This window comes from Phoca vitulina, unplaced genomic scaffold (assembly GCF_004348235.1).
Source record: "Phoca vitulina isolate PV1807 unplaced genomic scaffold, GSC_HSeal_1.0 scaffold46, whole genome shotgun sequence".
NCBI classification, from domain to species: Eukaryota; Metazoa; Chordata; class Mammalia; order Carnivora; family Phocidae; genus Phoca; species Phoca vitulina.
This window is the reverse complement of record NW_022589749.1, coordinates 1,113,225-1,140,165: the sequence shown is the minus strand read 5'-3', so window position 1 is coordinate 1,140,165 and position 26,941 is coordinate 1,113,225. Positions and strand designations below refer to the sequence as shown.

The following is a 26,941-nucleotide window of genomic DNA, read 5'->3' as shown; positions in this document are numbered from 1 at the left end:
AAAAAACAATGAAGAAATACTTCTGATACTGACATGGAGCAACCTCCAAGATACATTCAGGTACAGAAGAATGTGCACAGTGTGCTATCACCTGTATTAAAAAGGGGAGGAACGCTTCCAGAATGGTACAGTAAGGACTGCTGAAAACCCGTTCCTCCATAAAAGCAACCAGAACACTGAAAACAACTGTCTAAATCAACTTTTCAGAACTCTGGAAATTAACCAAAGACTTGGAACAACTCAAAGAGCAAGAGCATTTATGTAAAAAATAGCTGAATCTCTGTAAGAACAACAAGCTTTGTGACATGTTAATGTGACCTCTTCCCACCCTTTTCTCCCCAGATCTGCAGTTTTGAAACCAACAGCCCTGTAACCACAGCAGCACTGGAGGGAGATCAGGATTGAAGCCCCAGCCCCAGCAAACAGTCCCCATCTGGTCTGGCTACTCCTCTGGCTACCATTCTCCAGGCTTTTTAGCTGACCTGACACAGGGTTTGCTCATGAGAAAAGCCCTATTCCCAGATGTTTATCAAAAACAATCAGCAGCAAGTGTTTAACCTGGCAAATACCTGAGGCAGTGATAGCAGTTGGGGAAGAGGCTGGCCAAAACACTCAAAAGGCAATCTGGGAATAAGATGTCTACAGGGCATTTTGAAATGGTCCCACATGTTTGTAGGAATCTAGAAGGCTACGCACACGGGTAAGGCTCTGCAAATGCCCAGGAAAAATCTGAGAAGGCCTTAGTCTCTCAACTCTGGCTGACTTTGAGCATTGAAGGTATGCCCAACACACACACACACACAGAACCCCTCGGCAAAGGGTGGGAGACTTCCTGGTTCAATGCATTGAAGGAAATCTCTGCCCAATCATTAGCAGATGACTAACTTAACCAAGCGGAAACCTGAATGGCCACACATAACGATACAGACTTTACAGATATAGTCCCGGAGAGTCACTCAATAAACTGCAACAACAAACGCAGGGGAGGGGTGGGGGTCTGATTTCCAGAGTTGCCACATTATATTATTTGAAATGTTCAGTCTCCCAACAAAAAATTAGAAGACATGCAAAGAAAGAGGAAAGCATGGCCCATACGGAAGGCCTTATTTCTTCTGGGAAATCTTCCCTGGCCCCCATGTCCAGGCTGGGAACCCTCCTCTGGGTTCCCAAGGTGTCTTCAACTACCCCAGTCTGAGCCCCATCCTCCTAGGCTGTGCTGTAATTGCCTGATTGCTCATGTCTCTCGCCCACTGGGCTCTACGAGGGAGGGACTGCATCTGGTTTATGCAACGCTATACCTCCCATAGCAAGCCCAACTAGCGCGGCAGAATATCTGCTAAAGCAATGAATGCATAATTCATGATCCATTCTAGTGCCACTGAGAATACCCAACAGAGAAAGACCAGACATTTCCTTCCACCTTTTCCAAGGGGGCATTTAAAAATTCTCCCGATACTCGAAAAGGATGGAGTCACTTTCATGCGGTATCTCAAAGAAAGGAGTGGTTTGAGCTTGAAGATTGGGGAAACCTTTGACCAGCTTAGCAAAATTTCCTTCTACCTTACAGAAAAGCACTCTGCATCCTATAATGAAGAAGAGGGGAAGTATGGTACCTGCGGGAGGTGGGGGGGGCCCCGGTGGTGGTCAGTGCCGGACTCCTTCACGAGGTTTCCTTTGCAGCAAATGACCCGTAATTTATCCTGGTATGAGGACGCCAGGTAAATCGCTCCTGAGGAAATTGCAGGGCCCAAGTAGCGTGGGTTCGGGATTTCCAAATACGCTCGGGCAGGAGTCCTGAGGAGTTCCAGGTAAGAGTTTACATTCAGGTTACCTCCATTGCTAGGCGGGATGCGAAGAAACAGACACTTGGCCCCGACCCCCGACCCCAACAGCTGAACTTTTCAAAGCCTGAAAGGGCAATGCTTACCCCAGAGAGGAGCGTGCCTGGATCTCAATGACTTCGAGTGAGTTGAAGTGGGTCACAAACAGATAGGGTTCTCTGTAGGCTGCATGGCCACAACAGAAGAAGAGCATGGAGCAAGGAGGGGTTAAAAGAGGAAATCAAAACCAGGCTGCAGTGCTACCTTGGACCCAGCAATCCCACCTAGAATAATTTAGCCTACACATACATCCATGTGCCAACATAATGAGGCATGTTCAAGTTTACTCACTGCCATGTTGTCAGAGCAGAAGATGGGAACCAAATCAAGGGTACGTTATAGGGGGTCAGTTAAATATATTATGGTTCAACTGTGGGATTCTGCACAGCTATAAAAATGCATGAAGCTATGTACGGATGCATAAAAAACCCTGAGGTGTGTTTTACTTAGTGTGCAAAGCAAGATTCAGAATAATGTATAAAGTGTGGCACCACACTGATTTAAAAAAAAAGTGTGTGGGGGGGGAGGATAAGAATATATTTTCGAGGTGCCTGGGTGGCTCAGTCGTTAAGCGTCTGCCTTTGGCTCAGGTCATGATCCTGGGTCCTGGGATCGAGCCCCACATCAGGCTCTGCTCTGCGGGAAGCCTGCTTCTCCCTCTCCCACGTCCCCCTGCTTGTGTTCCCTCTCTTGCTGTGTCTCTCTCTGTCAAATAAATAAATAAAATCTTAAAAAATATATATTTTTTCTTACGCATCTGTATTTGCACAAAGCACTGAAAGGATAAGAAGCAGGAGTTTCCCCCCCATCTTGGGGGAGTGGGGATGGAGAATTGGAGAGATAGGTTATATGGGTGAGACTTTTCACAGTATACCTTTTTAAACTGTTTAATTCTGTACATTTTCAAAAAAAAAAAAAAAGACTGAGTTCAAAGATAATTAAATATTTCTGATCTTAATACTATATGTCTATATCATAGCATCAGTAAAACTCTAGGATATGATGGGAGCCTCTTCTATCTTAAAAGGAAAAGGAAATTATCACTATTATCCCTTGTGGTAAACCAAGACTTTGGTTTTGGACAATGAGTCATGCCTCCCGGTACTCAGGCCCTAGTGGAGCCTCCTCGCCTTGAATCTAGGCTGACCCCATGGCTGCTTTAACCAGTAGAATGTGGTGGAAGCAACAAAGGCCAGCCAGCTTCTACTTTCGCACTCCTGGAAGAAGCCCATGTGGAGAGGAACTGAGGTCTCCAGCCTCCAGCCTCCAGCTCCGGCTGAGTTCCCACCAACTATACCAATTGGCCGCCATTTTGTGAGGCCATTTTGGACTTTCTAGTTATCCCAGTGCCCCCACTGGTACCACATGAAGCGGAACTGTCCAGTCAAGCCTCAGCATCTTGGGCAATAATAAGTTGTTGTCTTGTCCATATGCAGCAAAAGAGAAACCAAATAGCCTTGACGGGTATTTTAGCCATAACAGTGTTTCAGAACATTTACACCAATATGTGTGTACATATTTGTACATGTGTGCGTGTTTATGTATATAGGTGTTTATGCGTGACCCAGCAGCTCCAATTTTAGGGCTTATGAGCAGCAGATACTAGACAAGTGTGCAGAGATTAGTGCAAGATGTTCAAGAATGAGCATGACCTACGTGCTCTGCCTAATTAGAACTGGTTAAATTGACAGGTGTTCAGCTATGCCGTGGAGTACTCTGCAACCTTTGAAATGGTTTAAATAAATTCACAGGGAATGCTCTCCTTTCTTCATGAGAACCTAACAAATATTTCACAAGGCTGGTGGATCTGGCATATGCAGTTCTTCATCAAGCATCAGAATCTTTGCCCTGAACACTTCAGGGGACTATGACCTACGGCACTTGGTGTCTAATGTAATCCACAGGCATAGCACATAAACCAAAAAGGATTCCACCTGCAATTCTTTCCTAGAACTCCAGCTGCTGGCAGAATAGAGCCCTCCAGACCTTGGTTCACTTACCAAAGGCCAAAGGTAAGCGACTCCACTTGAGATCGTCTGTGCGGCTACGTCTTCCGTAAGAATCCACGAACACCCCAAATTCTGCAAGGAGTTTGAGCCGGGGGGCGTCGGCACAGTCAGAGGCAACAGAATCAATGACACCACACACTTTGCCAGAAGAACAAGGGAGTGAGCCCAGGGGACCACCAGCCACATTTAACTGGATCGTTAAGACCTGAGGACCTTTGCTGAGCCGCGTCTCTCAGAGATGTGTTAAAGGAAAGTGGGAGAGACAGGAAAGAAGGAGCAAAGGAAGGAGGAAGAGACGGGAGACATGGAGGAAGGGAAAGGGAAGAAACAGAGACCCAGACACAAGGAGGAAGAGACAGGAGGACCCAGAGATTTGCCGTGGGGGAGGGGAAGGGAAAAGAGGAATAAAAAAGAATGAAGAGAAACATCAAAAGAAAACCCAAGAAAGAAGGAACGGAAAAGAGAGAAAGGAAAGGGAGAGAGAGAAGCAAGGGGCGGAGAAGGAAAGAAGTGGCTGCTCTCAGGACAGAGTATGATGGAGCTGGACCGGGCGAGAGCCCTGGTGGGGGTCTGGGACTCCCAGCGCCCGCAAGCCCTCAGGACAGTGGCCGGCAGGGAGCCCCGACTCACCGTGGAAGCAGAGCAGGTATTCCTCCCGCTGCCCTGCGCTGTTCACCTGCACGATCGAGACAGGGAAACTGTTGGAAGAGGAGGCAAACACAGCAGGTGCCAAGGAATGGTCATTCTTATCCAGGAATTCTGTAAAGGCAGGTGGGAAGCGGGGCGTCAGGGAGGAGCCAGAGTTGGCGGTGAGGCCAGAGCAGAGATTGGCTGGCGGGGCGGTGGGGGAGTGCGGGCAGACTAGGACCCTACCCTCAAGCGTGTACTGCTTCATGTCAATTTCGTAGAATTTATTGGTTCCGATGAGGATACTGTAATTGGTGAAGTGGATGCAGCTGCAGGGCTCTGAGGTCTCTATCTCCTGAGACAGAGGGTAGAAGAAAACGATGTGAGTTAACACAAGGCAGCTCCATTTCCACTGCTATTCCATTTCCCCCTCAGGCATCTAACCGAGCCTTGGAGACGGTCGCCTTGGACGTGGACTTGTTCACGTTCTCGGCCACACAAATCACACACGCTCAATCCTTTCACGTCCCCCATGAAGACTAATAATTCCTTTGCTACCTCTGCGTTCTTTGCAACCCAGACCAAGAAAATAGTATCAAATGGCAGCCCAAAAAAGAGAAACACCATTTCAATGGAAAGGTTGCATTCAAAGACAGATCTTTAAAAATAATAAATTCTTATCTGAGGAAAAAGACTGGAAAACACAGGGCTGGTTAGAGGGAGTTGGTTTAGCTTCCTTCTTTTTGTGAGCTAAGTTTCTAACACGAACCTCTATTACCTATATAATTATTCTCATCACTGTTGTTGTCATCTCTTCCCTTCCCCTCCCCCACGGCAAATCTCTGGGTCCTCCTGTCTATTAGTGATCAGCTTTCTAGTTACTTCCACTTGTTTTCAGGCCCATCCTAATATTTTCAAAAACCTAGGCATGCTTATTCAAAATGGTGGCCAAGAATTATAAAGAAGCACTGATTTCTGAGGCTTTTCCTAAAGCTAACAGTTCAAAATCTAATCTGCACTATCACCACTGCATATTTACTGAGCACCTGGTAAGTATGAGGAAACGTCTAGGCAACATGACACAGTGAAAGCAGGGAAAAATCAAACTTCAGAGTTTTGGTCTCAACTTCGTAACAGGACCTCAGCCGGCCTCAATGGCCTCACCTGAAAATTGGGGATTACCACCCGTGCATTTCAGGGCTGTTGTGAAAAGTGTTTGTAAAATAGTCAGCTGGGTCTTTGGTACCAGTAGGTGATCAATAAAATTAAACAAACGAACAGCCCACCCAGGATGAAACTGTTTCCCTAACATATAATGACCCTTATATATTCACCCCGCATTTCGCTTGAGACTAATCGTGAAGGCACCTGAAATAAATTAGGCTTACAACAGGTGGAGTTTTCCTAATCTAGGGACAACGGCCAGCCTCTGGAAGGGAGGCAAATGATCTAATGTGCACCTTGTCCACACTGCAGTCACCATCACCACCACTCTACTCCACGGAGAATCAGCTCCCTAATTACACCTAGGAACACAGTGAGCACTGGCTTTTCCAAAAGTTATTAATGGAAACGTCTAGGATCCGACAAAGATTCTGTTAAGTGTCGCCAGGGACTGCTAGCTTCTCGGAGAGAGCTCTTTCCTTTTTTATGCTAATTTAAAAGTGTCTCTTCCATCAGCCTGCTTCCTTTCCCCTTAACAAAGAGCTGAATTCACTGGGCTGGCTGGAGAGGCAGCTCACAGGCAGGAGAAAGAAAGTGAGAAGGAAAACTGCAGCTACTCAGGGCTCTGGAGCTTTCTCCAGGAAGGAAGGGTGTGTCTGCTTGTCTGTCTGTCTCTCTCTGGAGGTCACCCAGGCTGAAGGGACCGGGCACACACTGGTCCCTGAGCAGCACACTTTCCACACTAGGTGGGGGAACAGCAGGATGGCCGAGGCCCAGGACTTACTTTCCGAATGCAGTACTTGCTGAGGTTTTCGTTGTAGCGGAGAAGGACAACTTTGCTGGGCGTGGCTGCGCAGATGCAGAGCCCGTTCTCAATCTGAAAAGCAATCAGGGAAACGAAGAGAAAGAGGCTCACTGGTGTGTATGCTGGCTCCGTAGCGAAGCTAGGAACGTGGGCGCCTGGGTGGCTCAGTTGGTTAAGCGACTGCCTTCGGCTCAGGTCATGATCCTGGAGTCCCTGGATCGAGTCCCGCATCGGGCTCCCTGCTCAGCAGGGGGTCTGCTTCTCCCTCTGACCCTCCTCCCTCTCATGTGCTCTCTCTCATTCTCTCTCTCTCAAATAAATAAATAAAATCTTAAAAAATATATATATATAAGACAGAAGAAACTTTAAAAAAAAAAAAAACAAAACTAGGAACGTAACACCAATTTAGAGCAGAGTCTCTCCACCTCGGTACTACTGACACCAGACCAGATAATTCTCTGTGGCGAGAGGCTGTTCTGTGCGTTGTAGGGTGTTTAGCAGCAACCCTGGGCTCTACCCTCTAGATGCCAATGGCACTACCACCAGCTGTGAAGGCCAAAAATGTCTCCAGACACTGCCCGGTGTTCCCTGCGGGAGAGAACTGCCCCTGGATAAGAACCACTGATTTAACAAAGACCTGGCAAAGGCCCCTGGAAATCACGTGACATGACACACATTTGGTGTGTACGCACCTTCTGCTAGAGACTGCGTCTTTTGACGATCTTACCCTGAGGGAGGAAGGCAGTAGAAATTACCTCAAGAATTTAGAGACTGTGGTTCAAAGAGAAAAGTTCTTAGCTAAGATCTGTGTACGTGGAGTTCTCTTTTTCTGGAACAGCTAAATCACTCTTACTTCGCCTCCCAGTATCAGGTCTTTGTCATTTCACCAAGGGCGAAAAGAAGCTTCTCAAATCAGTACTGACATGAAGGTCAGCAGTTGGCGGGGAGGGGTGGAATGAGATGGGATGGGAGAGGGAAGGAACACACAGGAAAATGGAAACTGTTAGTAATGTTCTAGCTCTTGGGGTGGGTAGTGAGTTTGGGGATGTTTATATTATTAGATGTTATAATTTTATAATGTACCTATTTTTTTAGTAGTTCCAACACTGTAAAATGCCCATTTCTAGGTAACTCATCATTCACAGAAGAAATCATAAGAAATTTTAAAATACGTGGAATGATAAAAACTTACAGGATGTGACTAAAATTGTAGTTAGAGGGAAAATGTATGGCCTTAAAAGGCTTATCTTTAAAAAAAAAAAAAAAAGACCTGAAAATTAATTAGCTAAACAAGAGATTAGAAAGAGAACAACGGAAGAAAGCCAGAGAAAACTGAAGGAAGGAAAAACAAAGATTAAGGAAAAAGCAAAAATCAATGATAAATAAGATAATGCTATCATAGCAAGAATCAGTACAGCCCGAAGCTGCTCCTTTATAAAGATTAGTAAAATCGGTATAATGCTGATGAAATTAAGATGAATGAGAGATCCAGCACAAGTAATATTAGGGATAAAAAAATGCAACAGCTATAAGAGAATATACAACAAAGAACAAAAAGCAGAAAAAAGGAGAGGAAAAAAATGTTCTCTTTAAAAAGAAGAATTGATAAAACTGAAAAGGTGCAGCGTTCCTTGCTGGGTCCCCATCTGGAAATCCTGGGTCCTTCCAGCAACGTCCTTTATCAGTCCCTCAAGATTCACCTCCTCCGAGAAATCTTTGCAAACTCTAGGCCAGCCATCCTCTTCCTTTATATTCTGTCCTCTTCTTCTTGTTGCCACAGTTAATCCCAAGCGTTGTAAAAGTGGCTCAGAAAAGAATCCCACCAGCCCCATGGCCAGAGGGTTTCAGAAACCAAAAGTCCTCAAGAACAGTGGCCACGGCCAAGGTCAAGCCCCCCCCCCAGAAGGTTCCTGTGGCCCACTGCACCCCTCCCCTGTTGGTCCTCCATCCCTCAGCACAGACCCCTCTGAAGGCTCGCTCAAGTACATAGGATGTGCTAGGTAAACGTTGACTGAGTGACTAAACGCCAAATACCCAGTGAACAGTCTTCTGAGTAGGGAAAGGCAGTGGTTTACAACGGGAGAACTCCAGTAGCCTCAGGGAGTCTACAAATGCTTGATTCAGATTTTATTAAAGTTATATATGTTCAGGGGTACCTGGGTGGCTCAGTTGGTTAAGCGACTGCCTTCAGCTCAGGTCATGATCCTGGAGTCCCGGGATCGAGTCCCGCATCGGGCTCCCTGCTCAGCGGGGAGTCTGCTTCTCTCTCTGACCCTCCCCCCCTCTCATGTGCTCTCTCTCTCTCTCAAATAAATAAATAAAATCTTTAAAAAAAAGTTATATATGTTCACGTGTATGCACCCACAAATACTCTTAATTTTTTTTAATAAAAAAAATTTCCTTAAAGAAGCAGGCAAGCAAATGTATTTATGTGCCAAAATCAATATGCTATTAGCTACCAAAGAATTAACTTATCAGGAACTGACTTTATGTTATATAAATGTCGTAAGTCAGAATTTGCAAGTTTTTAGTAATAAAACATTTTGTCACTTAGTTCACATGGGGTTCCATGTTAGATTAAAAAAAAAAAAAAAGACTAGGGGCGCCTGGGTGACTCAGTCAGTTGAGCAGCCGACTCTTGATCTCAGCTCAGGTCTTGGTCTCAGAGGTCGTGAGTTCAAGCCCCATGCTGGGCTCCATGCTGGGTGTGGAGCCTTTTTTAAAAAAAAATGAAAATAAAAAGGACTCCCATCATACACACACACACACACACACACGCACACACTCACACACACTTTTTAAATTTATTTTACTTATTTTATTTTTTTAAAGATTTTTTTATTTATTTATCCTAGAGAGAGAGATCACAAGCAAGGGGGAGGGGCAGAGGAAGAATCAGACTCCCCGTGGAGCAGGGAGCCCGATGCGGGGCTCGATCCCAGGACCCTGGGATCATGACCTGAGCCCAAGGCAGACGCTTAACGACTGAGCCACCCAGGCGCCCTCACACACTTTTTTAAACTATGGATCATCCTTTTAGTTTTGTTAATTTTATCCTCATTTTTCTCTCTGACGTTTCCTTTGGACTCAAAGCCTGTGCAAATTTCATGGCTACACAAATTGTTCCGTGTGCCTAAAGGAAGCAACAGAAATTTAACCCAATGAGAGGACAGTTAGTCTTCAAGGTCAAATCAATGAGCCCCGTAGAAAGGGGGGCAGAGCTGATTTCCAGAACACTCGGCCCGCCGAGGCCCTGAGGAGAGCTTACCTTGCCGGCGGCAAACAAGTGGCAGCCCTTCACGGCTTCGAAAACGTTGGGGGAGATGTCGGGCTGGGCGGGAAGGTGAGCTTGTGCGAGGGACTGCTTCACTTTCTTCACGTCAACAAGGCACAGAGCCCGCTCTTCTCCTGAGGGGGACGGAAGAGCCTCAGGTCAGTGTGAGGCAGGGAAGCAGAGACATGGGAAGGCAGTTCTGCCTCTCCTCACAAGGAGCCAGGCGGGGCCACGCAGATGAACAGTTTTCCACAGAGTCCTGTCTACACGGCTCCAGTCCAAGTTTTAGAAGTACAGTGAAAAACATCTGGCTTCTTGGTCAAGATGCTGGGATGGAAAAAAAAAAAAAAACCTCTGCAGACGTAAAATCCGAGAGCATGAACTGGACTTTTAAACATGCTCCCACCAAAGTGGAAAGAAGGATGGGTTAGGAGCACCGACGGGACATGTTATAAAACCACAGGCTTGGACTATTCCAATATGCCAATGTCATGGAGGACAAAAATCCATTCCAGATTACAGGGGACTACGGGGACACCACTAAACGTAATGCACGACCTGGGACGGGATCACAAATCAGGGCAAAAAATACCAGAAAGGACATTATTGGAGGCGCGGGTAAAATCTGACTCCGGGCAGCGTATCAGACAACTGCATTACAGCAAGGGTTAAATTTCTTGAATTCCAAAAACTGGGCCACGTGGCACTATCCCGTGTGATACTCCGATGGTGGGTCTGTGCCCTGACACGTTTGTCTAAGCCCATGGGAGGGACACCACCCAGAGTGAACCCTAATGGGAACCGGGGAGCCAGGGTGACGATGTGTCACTGTGGGTTCATCAGTTACGGCCAGTGTGCCACTCTGGTGGGGATGGTGACAGTGCGGGCAGGGGGCATCCGGTAACTCTCTGGACTTTCTGCTCAATTTCGCCGTGAGCCTAAAACCACTCTAAAGTCAAGAAGGAAGGGAAGAAGGTGGGGATGGAGGGCAAGGAAGGAAAGGAAGAACAGGAAGGGAGGCAAGCAAGCGGAAAGAAAGAAACAGAAGAGGCAAAGAGACGGAGTGTTGGAAGACCCAGAAAGGCCAGTTCCTGACCCTATTACTTCACCCCCAGAGGCATCCGGCCACACCTGAAACAAGACCTGGCTGTGGATGTTTTCGAACACTGAGCCAAAAATTACTGTTTTCCCTTAAGAAAAAAAAAGGACCGCCAATAAAGAGAGAAAAAATTTTTTCTGCCGTGGTTGTGTAAGAGAATGCTCTTGTTCTTAGCTGATATGCTAAAGACTTTGGGGTCACAGCTGCGAGGGACTCTCAGACGGTTCAGCAGTTAGTGTGTGTGCGTGCGCGTTTGTAGAGGAAGAGAGTAAAAATATGGCAAACTGCTAACAGTGGTGAACAGCCCAGGGGTCCCCGAGGGGCCCCAGAGAGGTGAGAGGCCACATGCTAACAGCAGGCAAGCTCCCAGAAGGCCACGGCTCACGATGGCGTTGACGTCACCATGACGTCGACATCAAAGGGTCTGCCGTTCATGACGCTTCGGGGCTCACTAGTCCTCACTCGGCATGACGGTGAAGTGTTCCTTGGGGGTGTCAGACTGTGCCACACAGGCCACCACGGGAGTGAATCTGGGCCGAGAGTGCCATCAGCTCGGGCACCGATGGGGACCCGGAGGAAAGAGCCGCTTTGGCTCCCATCTGCCACCAAGAGGGCTGCCTTTGTGTTTCACAGGCGTGACACTCGGTCTCAAATAGTTTCCCTCGACAGTGAAAAGAAAGCGCCACGTCCTTGCCCTACCACCTGCTATCATGAGGAGCTTCTCCAGGTCCTTGATGATATAAATTTGGAAGACCGCTCCAATTCCGGGGACATGGGTGAGGGAGTTCTTCAAGACATTCAGTGCGTAGAGCCCTTCCTCAGTGCCCACCAACACCACCTGCAGGAACAGAAGTCCACAGGCGGAGCGTAAGCACAACCACGTCCCCACGACAACCCCGAAGCGTAGGAAAAGCAAGAGCCCTTTGTCTCGTGACTTCGGGGGGACTACAGCCAGTGTCCGGAGAACAGCGCTACCTGGTCACTGAAGGGCAGCGTGCAGTTCATGTCCAGACGGTCATCACCTTCCAGTTTCAGCAGGGAGTTTCCAAGCAATTTCTTTTCATATTGGAACCAAGAAAGAAAAGAAAAGAAAAGAAAAAAAAAAACAAGGCACAGTAAGTATGAGCTGTTCATAACCAAACCATCCAGAAAGACAAAAGCAAGAATGGAGAGAAGTTTGGTGCCAGGAAGAAAGTAAGGTTACTCCTGAAAACGCCAGAAACACACATTTGCTCTTGGCTTGCCCCGTATTTTGATCTGAGCTCAAAAGGCAGCAGGTGAATGTTTCTGGTACCTCCGGGGCGGTTGTTAATTAGCATCAGAGTTACGCCCCGGCTTGGACGCAGAAATAAATGAGTGAAGTAGACACTGAGAGATTTTCTGCGGTAGGAAATAAACTGACGCTAAAGAGATGTCACCCGCAGAGGGTTAATAAGCCACATGGAAGGCTCCTTCCCCTCCAGGCTGCAGCCAAAGAACAAAGCCCAGGGTCGGCAGCGAAGCAGCAAAAGCTTCTGAATCTCTTTACCTGAACCCACGCAGGCAGAAGCTCGTAGGAGAGACAGTCGCCGCCCTATTGTGCACATATTAACGTGGATTTCAATAAAAGGCTCGCACAGGGAACCACAGAACAAGTCATCAAAACAGGTCCACCCAGTGAGCCAAGCTCCTCTCGGGAGGCTCATGGTTAAGAAGTTTGCCCCTGCAAACACCGAACGTGTTTACTAGGAGCCCAGTGTTTGGTCTTGGGTGGAGAAAACGCCAATGAGCAAGGAGCCCTGCTTATATTCTGGAACTTTCCCGGAGGAGTGATGCCAATCAAGGCACACCTACGGTTCTGCCGTCTTAAGGAGAAGTAGGATCCCGAGCCTGCCTACAGAGGAGATCATGTGGAAGCTATGGAGAAGGTTATGGAAAGCCCTCCCCGAGTTGGCAGACTTTTGCGCTGCTTCGTGGCCAAGTGCTTGCAACTCAAGTCGTGAAATAAACTCATCAGAGTAAACGAGGAAGAGGATCTCCGTCTGAGTATGTCTGCCGCCATGACCAAGACCTGTTGCGCCCCAAGCGCTCGCTAACGGCGCTGACTCCCCTGTTATAAAGGGCTGCAGAGGGAGGGCGTGTGACACCAGACAAGCCAGCGCAGAGCCCGTGTCTTGGTCACACAAGCGCCCCAGTCACGACAGTCTCGGACCATCGCCCCTCAGGGAGGCAGCAACAGGGCTCCCGGCACTCAGGTCAGTTCCCACGTCAGCCCACGTCACAAAGACAAGCTCCAGCGCCCATCTTCATACTCACAGCATCGGCTTCTGCTTTTTCCCTAGAAACTCTCCCACCTGCGACAACGGACTCTAAGGCAGTGACCCAGCGCTGTTTGTCAGGGAAGCTGGGAGCCAGCAAGTAGAGCGTTCTCCCGGGCCAGCAGGTGGTGTGCGGGTGAGACTCCATCTTCAGTACGTAGGGGACATCTAGGGGATCGGACAGAGAGCAGGGGTTGGGTGTGGCTTTCCCTCACGCCCAGGAGAGGGAAGGCCCTGAGGTGTCAGAGATCCCCGCTCCCAAGCACGCAAGTCCCAGTCCCCCCTGAGACTGGAGAGCGGAGGAGAGTGGCCCCTTGCAGCCCCGCTGGCTGAGCAAGCCCGGCGCGCCCCCGGTGGGTTCTCCTGCTTCCCTCACCTGCTTTGGCTGTGTTTGCAAGCTCAGAAGCACCCACGGCGCCGTGAATAGATACGTCCCCGTCGGGAAGGCTCAGCTCAAACTCTTCCAGCGGCCTCTGTCCAGCTTGGGGCAGAGAGGAAGGGCAGGGAGAAAACCAAAAGAACAGGAACAGGAACAAGGGGAGAAAAGAAGGAGAGAGAGACAGGGCAAGAGAGACAGTATGCGTGGAAAGAGAGGCACACGAGAACAAAGGAGGAAGGAGAAAGGTGTGCAGAGAAGGCGGAGAGGGAAGATAAAAACAAAATAAAGTGTGTCAGATGAGTAGCACAGTCAAATTTCTGATGACGATGCGGATTTATGGGCTAGTTGACTGAGGCAGAAGTTCTCTGAAGGTGTATTAGCAGGCAGAATCTTCAGGGCAGCACCCTGCGGGTTCTTCAGAGGGGAGACCTATAGACGTGAGTATCGTACCAATAACCTTTAGCGAAGTCATTTGGTTTTTAATTTCAAAAATGGGAAATCGTAGAAGGCTTGCGACGCAGTCCGAGAAACAAAGCCTTCACGCCAAGACTGGGAGACCTGCGTCAACCACGTGCACCGAAATTTCCCCCTGAATTATTAATTTACCTTCTCTGGCTTCATTGTCATAAATGAGGACTTTGGATCCCTCCAGGACAATGTATTTCCGGTCCCAGCCTTGCTGTCCTCGTTTGTTATTCCTGGGAAAAGAGGGATGGACAAGAACAAGGGTGTGGAGCCCGAATCACAGGGAAGGGGGAGGAGTGGCGGGGAGGGGGAGAGGGAATCCTAGTCAAGAGGCTTCCCAGGGAAAGCTCAGGAATGGGAGCGGCCTGGGCTGTTCTGTCAGGGGCCGCGAAGCTTCCTGCTACCCCTTGTAGGTTCTGTGGCTGGCCCAGGAATGCCCCTGGTAGCAGAAGGACGAATGGCAGAGAAGCATACAATTTTAATTTATATGTTCCCGGGAGTCTCCCCCAGACAGTAAAGGCCCCAAAAGTGGAGAGGCCTATGTGTTTGTACACTGGCTCGAACAAAGACTAGTAATTATGAAAAAGCAACTAAAATGGTGCAGGAGACAGAAGGAAGATAAAAGGTTACTTTAACAAGGGTTCCTTGCAGAGTTCTCTCTGTAGGCCCTGATTCCCTGTCTCTGGTGATAATCCGCCTTTCCTCCTGGAAAAGGGAGGGCTGCTTTTACACAGGAATCGCATCTCCGACTTTCAGGAAGAGAGAGGGGAGGTCAGGGTGTCCTTCTGAGACCGGGGTTTGTCACGTGCCTTTGGCTCCAAATATTCCTTGTTCCCAAGCGGCCTATTTTGGGGTGGTGTCTTCACCAGCACCTGCCCCAGCCCGAGGCACGCGGACAATACCTGGGCACCTTCATCCACCCTTCCAGGTGCAAGCCACTGCTGGGCTCCTTGGTCTGGAGACCCGGGGAGTTCATTTTGTCGCGGCAGAAGGCCTCGGTGAAGTGTGTGGCATACTCGGCTGGCAGGCCGCAGGTGGCCGGCAAGCACGTGGAGCACTTGGGATGACACATCACCTGACATTCTGGGGAAAAGCAGAAAACACCTTGGCAGACCCTGGCCCGTGCTCTCCTCTGCCAGCCAAGCCCCCGCCAGGCCCCAACACCCAGGCAATCCCTAAGCTTGACCAGAAGCCAGGCCCCGACAGAGAAAGGAAACGAGGGAGCCAAGTGTTCTCGACACGGTGTTCCCGGCTTCTCCCCAGGCCGCCACCAACAGGTGTGTAAGGGACCCGTTTGCACAGTGCAGCTGGAGACAACACACAGCCTAAAAGTGGGGAGAGAGCAACCTGGGCAAAAAGAGGGGGCTGGAAATTAGCAAAGCACAAGGTGTTTTGCTTTTGCACAGGGCGGTGGAGACATGAGCTGGAAACACGGATAAGCTCATTCCTTTAACAGGGGAAAAATAGTGTCCTCCCACTGAAACTGAAAGCTTGAAAATGAATGTACTACAGGATGAAAAATTTAAAAAGAAAAAACACAGGGGCGCCTGGGTGGCGCAGTGGGTTGAGTGTCCAACTCTTGGTTTGGGCTCAGGTCGTGATCTCAGGATCGTGAGATCGAGCCCTGCGTCAGGCTCCAAGCTCAGCGCAGAATCCGCTTGAGATTGTCCCCCCCTCTCTCCCTCTACCCCTCCCTCTCTGCTCCCCCACTCTCTCTAACGTAAATAAATAAATCTTTAAAGAAGAAAGAAAAAAGAAAAGAAAACCACCCACTCCCATCAGATAGATCTGTTCGGGTGGAGACAGGCAGGTCCCCACTGCGAACGCACAGCCGCTGCTCTTACCAAGACATTTGGATGCCTGGCGCCCAAAGTGCACAGTATCCAGACACACAGCACACTTCGTGGCTCGCATGTTTAATCCTACGTTAAATCGGTGAGGAATATTGTGGTGCATGCGCTCCTTAAGACGCCGACTGAATTCTGAAGGAAAATTAAAAAAAAAAAAAATCATAAGGTGTTACAAATGATCCCATCAAGATAGTAAAAAAAAACAACCCAAAGAATGGGAAAGAATATTTGTAAATCATATCTCTGACAAGGGACTTGTTGCTAGAATATATAAAAAGCTCTTACAACTCAATAATAAAAAGACAAATAACCCAACTTTAAAACGGGCAAAGGATTTGACTAGACATCTCTCCAAAGAAGATAAATAAATGACCAAGAAGCACATGAAAAGATGGTCAAAATCACTAGTCATTAGAAAAACACAAATCAAAAGCACAATGAGATTCCACTTCACACCCACCCAGACGTCTAGAATCAAATATGCAGGAAACAAGTGCTGGTGAGGATGTGGAGAAATTAGAACCCTCATACACTGCTGGTGGGAATGTCAAATGGTGTAGCCACTCCGGAAGACAGTTTGGCAGTCTCTCGAAAAGTTGAATTTAGGATCACCCAGCAATGGTATGACCCAGCGATTCCATTCCTGGGTATGTCCCCAAGAGAACTGGAAACATACGTGGCCACAACATACAACGTTCACAGCAGCATTATTTATAATGGCCTAAAAGTGGAAACAACCCAAATTATTATCAGTGGATTAAGAAACAAGATGTGCTATCCATACAATAGAATATTATTCAACCAGAAAAAGTAAACTAATAAATGCTATAACATGGGTGAATCTCAGAAGCAGTATGCTCAATGAAAGAAGCCAGACACAAAAAATACGGTATGATCTCACTTACTGAAATGTCCAGAGTAGCAAATCTATTCGGCTTAGTGGCGGCCAGAGGCCGGGCAGAGGGGAGAATGGGGAGTTCTGCTATAGGGTAGAGTGCTTTTGGGGGAGGGAAAGGTTGAGGCCAAAAATGTCCCCAAATTACAATGCGACGGTTGTACAACCCTGTGCACTTGATAAAAAAACATCATACACTTCAACTGTGTGAATTGTATGGTGTGTGAATTTATCTCAATAAAGCTGTAAAAAAACCATTACAGCAGATTAGTTACAGAGTGTGAAACTATTTTAACACTAACAGATGCATCTAGATTTATAGGAATCAACTTCAAATCTCTATTAGCCAGTTATTAGGAGTATTTTTAAAGAACGTATTACTGGCAGAAGCCAGGCTATATGACAGCAAAGATGTTTGTGGGCCTAAGGAAACATAATGCTTTTAAGTCAAATGTATGTAAATATTTTAATCATGAAAGTTTTGTTTTCCAGATGAAATACCGTATCTAGAAGTTTTCAGAATTCAGTTTAAAAATCAGTTCTGAATTACAGAATTTCTGATTATTAGATACATAAACTGCCTGAAGAATTCTCTCTTCATGTCCTGTTCTTTCATGAATAACCTCCTTTGGTTAAAAAACTCAACTTTTAAGCCTTAAAAATTCAATTATTACATTTATATTCCAGTCTGTTAAAATAACGAGGTTGCTATAGGCCCTCTCTCCATAGTGACCTAATTAAAGACAGCCTTAAACAGCAAAGCTCGGGATCCAAATTTCTGAATCCAAATTGGGTTCTCCACAGAACATGGCCTCCCATCCTTTATCAGAAAGCTGCAAGGAATGAATGACGTGAACGCACTCTGACCCAGTGAATATACACGGGAAGGAGGGGCCTGGGGTCTGAAGAACCTCTCAGGCCGCTGCTCTACGGAGCCTGGTCAACAGACACTACTATGGCCAGAAAGGATTTTCTTCCCCTGTGTTACCATCACTATAAAATGATGACTTTAAGAGTAAAGCTCTTTGATTCAAAGTGTTATGAAAACATAGGAAACAAGAGGGCATCATCACCGAAGAAAAACCATTTACTGGAGAAGAACCACCGACACACCACCACACCATCAAGATTTGCCACTAACACCCGTTACATCGTGATACCATGACGCTACCCCACAGCTCTGCTCGACGATCCCCTAACACCTTCCAAACCACCTTCCTTGGCCTTTTTTTTTTTTTTTTTTTTTTTTTTTTAAAGAAAGGCAGACTGCCACATGCAGCGCCGCATTCGGGTGCATCTGGAGTCTTGGAAGCTTGACCACCTGACATTCTCCTACAAATGGACCTTGAGAGCTTGTTTGAAGGTTCTAGCAGGGGAGCTCAGCTACTCGTATGCCCTTGACCGAAGAACAGTCCTCCGGTATCAGGGAAGGCCACCGCCTTTGACCAAGCATGCAGCTTCAGGGGGGACGACACACACATGGAGCGGTGAGGGAGGAGGGGGACACCTGCCTAGCCAGCCACATCAGCCGAATCAACGCTGGCCATCAACGGGGTGTCACATGTCACAGCCAGATCGCCCTCACAACCTGGCCTTTTTTCTTTAAAGTCCTTTTCCTCTCTAGATGAACAGAATACTTTTAAGACTGCAAAGAAAACTTCTTACACTGTTGGTAAGAATATAAACTGGATCAAACTACCAACACTCAAAATGCAAATAATCTTGAACGCGGTGAGTCATTTCCCAAAAACTAATCCTCTGGCTGCAGCCCTCTCAGAGGTGCAGGGTTTCACTGCAGGGTGCTCCTGGTAGGGAGAGACTGCAAACAACCCTAAATGCCCATCAGCAGGGGTCTGGGTTAACGGGTGACCCATGTCCCCACACCAGTGAATACCATGCAGCCCTCTCAGAGGACGAGATCGATGCACAGGAATTAATAAACACTCTGAGATAATATTTTAAGTTAAAAAAAAAGGTGTTTTGCAGGGTACGGCGTAATGTGCTGTGATATTTATAATAGAAAAAAGGGCTGAGGAAAATACGCCTAAATTTTCTCATACTCTTGAAATATAATTATATAAGATACAGCAGTCACATGACCTGCGCCTACATGCATGAACTACTGCTGGAAGGATACTCAGGGAGCTGGCACTGGGACAGGGGACAAGACCAACCTCTTACTCTTTGGTATTATTACCCTTAGTATTATTACTTGTCACTTTTACTGTATGTCTGCATTTCCTTAGTCGATTAAAAACGATTTTCAACAGAACTCCAGTGGCTCCGTGGGCACGTACCCTCCGGAGTGGACGACTCCTTCCTGCGGCTGGATGGCGGGGCGAGCAGGCTCATGGCACTGGGCTGGTGCTCGGGTGACCGCACGATAGCGGACATGGCGATCTGCTGCCTCGCGGTGGCTGGCGTAGACGGGTGCGGGTGGTCTGTGGCCTTCCGGTGGGCGGCTGGAGAGAGACCAGTCCGATGCCTTTCGGTTAGCTGGGTCACCGAGAGGCCAAAACCAAGCGGGCTGCCCCTGGGCTGTCTTTCGAGGACCCAAGACCAAGAGAACATGCATCGTGCCGACCGGGCAATGCCAAGGATGCTGTGAAGTTTTCAGACTTGGGGACCGTCTGCCCCGAGAGCTTCCGGCCCATAGAGACAGATGCTGGACTAGTACGAGCAATCTGCTTGAGATGGGTCCTCTGCCTTTATTCCACAGACGTGGCATAGGGAGTGCCCCTACCTTCCTCCCGGGCAGACCGGAGCTCGATGCGGGTCTTCTGAAGGGCTTCCTCTAGCTCTGCACAGCGAGCTTTCTCCTTCTCCAGGGCCACCTTCAGCTCATTGTACTGCAGAGGAACCTGTGTGGGCAAAGCAGGGTCCTCTTTCCGTCGACTAAATAAACCCTAGCAATGGAAACAGAGATATCTCCTAACTCCTGGAAACTGGCACTGGAAACTAGCTAAAGGAACACTGACTCAAGAGGAGCAAACTACGAAAGCCAGGAGCATACTTACTGTAAGCGGATTTAGTAAAAATGGCATGTGAAGGGGGGGAAGGGGAGACTGAGCCACAGCCCATTCCAGCCGGCTGGAAAAAAATAGGGTTTCGGAAATTTTCGACAAGAGGGTTCAAGATGCTTGAACTGCCACCACCTCTTCCTTTAGCATTCCCAAGAAGGAGAGCCATTTCCTGAGTCTTTACCCTCAAAAAATGGAAGTGGAGGATGGAGTCAGGAGGGATGGTTCGGAAATCACTCTTGCTTTGCGTTTGTCTCATGACGCTTAGTTACAAGACACAGAGATGAGTGTTAAAAAAAAAGAAAAAAGGGAGACCAAAAACCTGAATACTAAAATGATATCAAAACAAGGGGTTTACTAAAAAAAAAAAAAAAAAATGCAAATGGAAACACGTACTGGACACGGAGGGGGAAAAACGGAAAACACAGGGAATAATGGGACTGGAAAAAAAAAATTAACAACCAAAAATCAATGGAAACACCCTAGCTACAGCACATGACACAATCAGATAACAATCCGCTGCTAAAATAAAAAAAGATTGAATATCATAAAAGAAGATTAAATATCATAAGCATAACAAGCACCAACAGTCACACGGTAGGCCAGAATATTCCCTCCCCTGCAGCCCCCACAGGAGGGGGCTGCCTCTGAAGGCTACTCTTGCCCCTTACAGTGCAAGCAGGGCTGGGACCACGGGCACCAACTGCCCACTCCAGCCCCCTCTCACGTATTCCAAATCCCAGGGGGGTTGCCACTGCTCTCCCGGGGTAGGGATGCCTTTGGAAGCAAACTGCAAGCTCCTCAGAGACCTTTTCCAACTGAGAACACCTGACCAAACCTCCTCGGGGAGGGGGGGTTGGGGTTCGGTGGTTTAGGGAAGCGTGTTTTAGGTGTAGTAAAAATCTTCCCAGGTGCATCTACATAGAACCCTGTCCATAGTTGTTGTTGTTTTTTTTTTCTTTCTGGTCATAGTTTTTCATTTGTTTGTCTATCATAATTTTAAAGGGATGGAGCAGCACTCAGTGGAGGGCCTAGTTATCCAGGCAGGCCCTGTAGGCAAGTCACCTCAATTCCCTGGTTCCTGGTCTCCTCACAGGCCTTTGCCAATCAAAAGGACTGGGCTGGGTAATTTCAAGTCTTTTCTAGAGTCCCGTACATGTGCCCTGAGAATCCTTCGATAGAACTGAGAACCCCTTTCTCTCTCTCTCGAATCCCGAACGCATGACCTATAGTCTCTCTATAGTCCTGTACCTGTGACCTGCTAATCCCTCTGGAGTCTTGTACAATGACATCCATATAAACCTTTCTCTCTGCTGTCACCCCCACCCCAGCTGCTTAGGAAATGGGAAAAAAAAAAAATTCCCTTATCAGAGATGGGCACCAAAGGCCATGAACACAAAGTAGTGTGTTACAGACGTGATTAACGACATCCCTTCGTAAGGACTGTTCTGACTACCTCAAAACCTCTTTTCAACCCAACATAAAACAAGAGAATGTGCGTTTTGTTTTCTTTGATGTTTCTATAATTATCCATCACAGCGGTATTTAATGAATCATAATGACCGAGCAAAAACTCCCCACTTTTCAAACACGAGGACCCACCTTTTTCTTCTTAGCGGGCTGGTCCATTTTGGCTTGCAGAAAGTCAATGAGTTTGGTTTGTTGAGAAATAGTACCTTCCATTTTCACCTTTTCGTGAGAATAGAGAACCTAAAAATTCATAAAAACAAAAATAAGCTCAGCCCTCGAAAGAAGGATGCTTTTAAATGTGGTACTTTAAGAACATAAAAAAATTAGGTCGTGAGGATACTAGCATATGAAAATTCAACACAGACCACACTGGGCCAATATTTACTTACTTAGTCCTTTTCTTATGGCCAAAAACAAAACTAAAAAAGGGACTGATAGATGGATAAGTATATGGAAAAGTGTAAAAAAAAAAAGCCAGGGGTTAATATTAGAATCTCAGAGCTGATCATTATAGGTATTTTCCAACTTCTCTGAAGGTTTGGAAATTTTCATAATGAAATCTTGGGGAAAACACACAAAAATACACAATATAAAGAAAATGAACTTTTCACCAGATGGCTTTTGGCCAGGATGCTTTGCCTCCGCAGACAATTTTTAAGTAAATTCCCTTTGCTGGTTCTCACCTGAATGTTTTCTAGCTGGTATTCCAGATCGCTCCTTTCGGTCTTCAGCAGATCAGCCCTGTCCAGAGCTTCTTGCAGCCCTTGAGTCAAACGGAAGATGTGATTCTTCTGCAGGTCCATCTGCTGCTGTAATTTGGCTTGCTAGTGGGGAGAAAGGCCAAACGGAGTCTCGATACCACAGACAATACAACTCGTTCCCCCACTGTTCTTGTTACCAAACTAATTGCAGGCACGGCGCCAAATTTCGGCTTCTGAAATCATCTCCGTCTTCTGTCCCAGATGGATGCATGGGCACAGTTAAAAAGAATTTGCCCAGAAATCTCTGACGGCCAGCAAGTCACAGGACCCCCACTGTAAGAGGAAGGCCAGGCTGGTGTGTCTGTCTTTCTAGTCAGTTACAATTAAGAACATTGCCCCCCTGTGAATTGACATCAAAGATGCTGCGAATTACTGCAGTGACAGCTAAGCTCCAATTTGTCCTTCGCTTTGCTTTTTAAGGTCTCATTTGCGACCACAAGAAACCACTTTGTTCAGGCACTGTGGATGCACAAAGGGGAATCATGTCACCTCTAACTTAAGGAGCGCCTTGTTAGGGTGAGGGACCCCCAACCAGGACACAAATAGCCACAATCATAGGAGATACTTTTGCAGTGTGGGGAGGAAGGAAGAGAAGAGCCCAGACTCAGCACAAGAGTCAGTAAAACCCGGGGTGGGGAGGGGGGCGGAATCACTTTAGTGTTTTGGAAATAGTTTTGTGCTGGAAATCTCTCTCCAATTTTTACAATGGAAGTCAACCAGAAAATAAAGCGGGCTATAAAGACGCTGGTTTTATGGCTCTCCTTCCTAAAATGCTTCTGTTTCTAAAAAAGCAGGAGAGAGCAGCTACCCTGAGGAGACACCGCCTGATGGCATCCGACCCCGGCGTGACAATCTAACCACCCTGGAGGTGGCCCTAATACCCCCTCCCGTGGTGGCCTAGACTCTCTGCAGACTCAAGGGCAGAGCTCCTGAAGAGCAGTAAATACCACCACGGGCATTTCCCAGCAGGCAACGGCTAATCTCCACGCTCTCAGCCCCAGAAGGCCGAGCTACCAACAACCTCAGAACTTGCCTCTTCATCCCATTTCGCTTCCCTCCACCTATGTTTTTTTTTTCTTTCCATCTCTACTCCTCAACAGCCCTTCCTCTGGAGGGGAAGCGGATTCCTTGAGGCATCACGGTGTGGTGGAACGAACGTGGGCTTTGGAATGCTACGGACCCTAGTGTAAATGAGGACTCTAACACGTATGGGTCATAGGACCTGAGGGGAAGCTCATATTGCCTCTAGAAGCCTCAGTGTCTTCACCTGAAAGTGGGTACAATGCCTCCCCTGATTGGGTGATATACTGAGCGCCATGCCCAGAGTACCATAGATGCTCAAGGAGCTTTAGCAGTCTGTCTCCCCTTCCCTCCATCCAGTTCAGGCTCCCCTCTCCCTACCCCATCTGTCCCTAGCCCAGCTGTCTTCCCCATGCGGACCTCCTCTCCCAGCCTCCCCGCATCAGTCCTCTGTAAAGCAAGAGATACTGTCAGCAACCAGAGATCACCTGCCCTGTATGCCAACCTGGAATTTCTGAATCAAACCACAGAAACCCCTAAAATATGGGGAGGGGGGAGCAGAGAAAACAGCTAAGATTACCTCTTAAAGGGAGCTATCAGTCCCCTACAGCGCAAGTGATTTTCGCAAATTACCCTCTTTAGTTTCTTCCCACTATTTTAGGACAACATTAATTACTAGGCAGGAAGCAGAGAATAAGGAGCTGGAGACAAGAATCGGGTTGGTGACAGCCGGGCCCAAAATATTTCTCTAGAACAAACACATCAATTGTCCGTTAGCCTTCCAAGAAACAGGCTGCTTATTCACTATAATAAAAAAACAAGTGAGAGTGGCAGGTTGCTGCTCGGTGGAATGCTTTTCAAAACCATTTACCTGCTTCCCAGAGAGAGGCAAATGGGGGCTATTCACGGGTCAGTGTCGGACTGAAAGGAGAGCATTAGCTCTGTGCTTTCATCTGTCCAAGGGTTTCACAAGGGTGACAGGAGACTGGCAGGACGCACCAAGGAACTGGATCACAGAACCAGAACACCTGACAACCCTGGTGGCTCAAAGGATGGATCAAAACCAACCAGAGAAAGTTCAAAAGGATGGGATTTTTTTTTTTTTTTTTAAGATTTTATTTATTTATTTGACAGAGAGAGAGATAGCGAGAGCAGGAACACAAGCAGGGGGAGTGGGAGAGGGAGAAGCAGGCTTACCGTGGAGCTGGGAGCCCAATGCGGGGCTTGATCCCAGGACCCTGGGACCATGACCTGAGCCGAAGGCAGACGCTTAACGACTGAGCCACCCAGGCGCCCCTAAAAGGACGGGATTTTTAAAGACACTGACTGATAAGGGCGCCTGGATGGCTCAGTCGGTGAAGTGTCTGCCTTCGGCTCTCAGGTCATGATCTCGGGGTCCTGGGATGGAGCCCCCTGTGTGGCAGAGGGAGGGGAGGGTCCCTGCTCAGTGGGGGGTCTGCTTCTCCCTCTCCTTCTGCCTCTGTCCCTCCCCTGCCCCACCCTGTTTGTGCTCTCTCTCAAATAAATAAATAAAATCTTTAAAAAAAAAACAAAACCACCTTATGGAAGGGTTGGTGGCGATGTGACAGGTCAGTGGGTAATTGGCAGAGGCTTACAGAGCCTGGAATGGAGCTGGAGATGTCCCACTGTACTCCATGTTGTTCAGACCACTCAGACTTCTAGAAACTCTCTTTGGAAAGATAAATCTACCAGAAAAGAACATTTCAAACTTGGAGGGACTTGAAATGTTTCTCTTAGGAAAGGGAAGGCGGTCTGCAGTGGGAGAGCGACGTCGGTATCCAACTGACTGTCGCAGAGATAATAGAAGTAGTTTTTCTCGTAGAACTGTCACGAAGGCCGTAGGAGCCAAGTCATGGAAAGTACTCAGAAAGGCACCTGGCACACAGCAATTGCTAATGAAACATTCGTTTTTAAATTATTACTCAAGTAATTTGATCATTAGTCAGCATTACTCTCCTATTTTGGTTGGAAATATCAGACTGCTCTATTTTCAAATGTTTCAATGAAATAGAACCATTGGTTGGAAGTTATAGGCTTTAATGGAAATTAGACAGGACTTTCTGAGAATTAAAGTTGCCGGAAAAACTGGGTTGGGAGGTCCACAGGCACTGTGCACTCAGGCCGAGGTTCAACCAGGCCCACTGGTGGGGAATGTTGGGGAAGGGATTCTCTGCCTTAGACATGCGGTTAATTTGACCAGAATTTGCAAATGGACTTTCACCTTTGGCATTACTTCCAACGGACTGATAGTGGCTATCAAGGGCCATGTCAAAAAAGCTTCCAGGGGCACCTGGGTGGCTCAGTTGTTAAGCATCTGCCTTCGGCTCAGGCCATGGTCCCAGGGTCCTGGGATCAAGTCCTACATCGGGCTCCCGGCTTGGAGGGAAGCCTGCTTCTCCTTCTCCCACTCCCCCTGCTTGTGTTCCTGCTCTCGCTATCTTTCTCTCTGTCAAATAAATAAAATCTTTAAAAAAAAAAGCTTCCAAAGCCATTTCGGGCCCAAGAGGAAAGATTTGGGAGAGATATCCATTAGCAAAGTCTGCCAAGGGCAGGGATGAAGGGGACAATGGAACAAGGGCTGGGAATCTGGGCTCCATGACATAAAAAACTCTTCCCAACTCTGAGACTGTGATTCTGGCCCCATTTACAAGTCTCTGTACCTAATGAAGAGGACACTTGGGTTAATTTAAGAAAGAAGACAAATGAGCAAATACAAAAAAAGAAAGAGAGAGAGACAAATGAAGAAACAGACTCTTTAACTATGGAGAACAAACTGATGGTTACCAGAGGGGAGGTGAGTGGGAGGATGGGAGAAATAGGGGATGGGCATTAAAGAGTACACTTATCATGATAAACACACACACACACACACACACACACAATAATATCTCTTGATTTCAAGATGTGTTATAATCAGATGGTCTGGTAATGGAATAAGATAGACATGTAGATGGCTTTGTGACAAAGATGTCAAGAAAATTTAATGAGGAAAAGAGTCTTTTAACAAATGGTACTGGAGTAACAGGACAGTTCTATGGAAAACAGTGAACCTCTCCTCTCATACATAAAAGTTAACTCAAAATACATCCTAGCCCTACATATAAAAGCTAGAACTATAAAACTTCTAGTAGTACAGAGAGAAGAAAATATCTGCAACTTTAGGATAAGCATAGATTTCTTAAATAGGACACAGAAAACACAAACCATTTTTAAAAACTGATAAATTTGACTTCATAAAAATTAAGAACGTTTGCTCTTTGAAAGACACCGTTTTAAAAGACAAGGCAAGCTACAAACTGGCTGAAAGATCCAGCATCCATACATCTGACAAAGAGTAGTATCAAGAAATCTTCAACAACTTTGAAGTAACTACCCAAAAGATTTGAACTTACACTTTCCAAAAGAAGATATATGAATGACAAATACATGAAAATATGTTCATCTTTCATTATTAAAGAAATGCAAATTAAAACCACAATGTGATATTGTAATATACACACGAGAAAGGCTAAACAATACTAAGCATTATGGGATTGGAACTGCAAAATGGAACAACCACTTTGTTATCAACATACACATGTGACCCAGCAATGCTCCTCCTAGAGGAATGAAAACATATCCACACAAAGATGTGCACACAAGTTTTCATAGATTTATTCATAGTAACTAAAAACCAGAAACTATTCAAAGGTTCATCAGCAGGTGAGTGGATAAGTTATGGTATACCCATACAATCAATTACTGCTTAGCAATAAAAAGCAATGAACTGCTAGTACGTTCATCAACAAGGATAAATCACAAAAACATGCTCAACTAAACCAAAGAATCCAGGGGCGCCTGGGTGGCTCAGTTGGTTAAGCATCTGACTCTTGGTTTCGGCTCATGTCATAATCTCAGGGTCATGA

At 47.0% G+C, this 26,941-nt stretch overlaps 1 protein-coding gene across 1 annotated transcript in view; it reads right to left on the bottom strand.

Moving 5' to 3' along the window:
• The window catches only part of CIT (citron rho-interacting serine/threonine kinase), a 161,770-nt gene that overhangs the window by 7,340 nt on the left and 127,489 nt on the right, over positions 1-26,941 (bottom strand). The window contains 19 exon segments of the mRNA XM_032431628.1: positions 1,614-1,630; positions 1,632-1,794; positions 1,928-2,006; positions 3,881-3,961; positions 4,520-4,648; positions 4,763-4,871; positions 6,465-6,557; positions 9,754-9,893; positions 11,561-11,696; positions 11,834-11,914; positions 13,154-13,323; positions 13,532-13,636; positions 14,141-14,232; positions 14,902-15,082; positions 15,844-15,981; positions 19,042-19,206; positions 19,488-19,605; positions 21,367-21,474; positions 21,918-22,058. Coding sequence (XP_032287519.1) covers positions 1,614-1,630; positions 1,632-1,794; positions 1,928-2,006; positions 3,881-3,961; positions 4,520-4,648; positions 4,763-4,871; positions 6,465-6,557; positions 9,754-9,893; positions 11,561-11,696; positions 11,834-11,914; positions 13,154-13,323; positions 13,532-13,636; positions 14,141-14,232; positions 14,902-15,082; positions 15,844-15,981; positions 19,042-19,206; positions 19,488-19,605; positions 21,367-21,474; positions 21,918-22,058 — 2,246 coding nt within the window.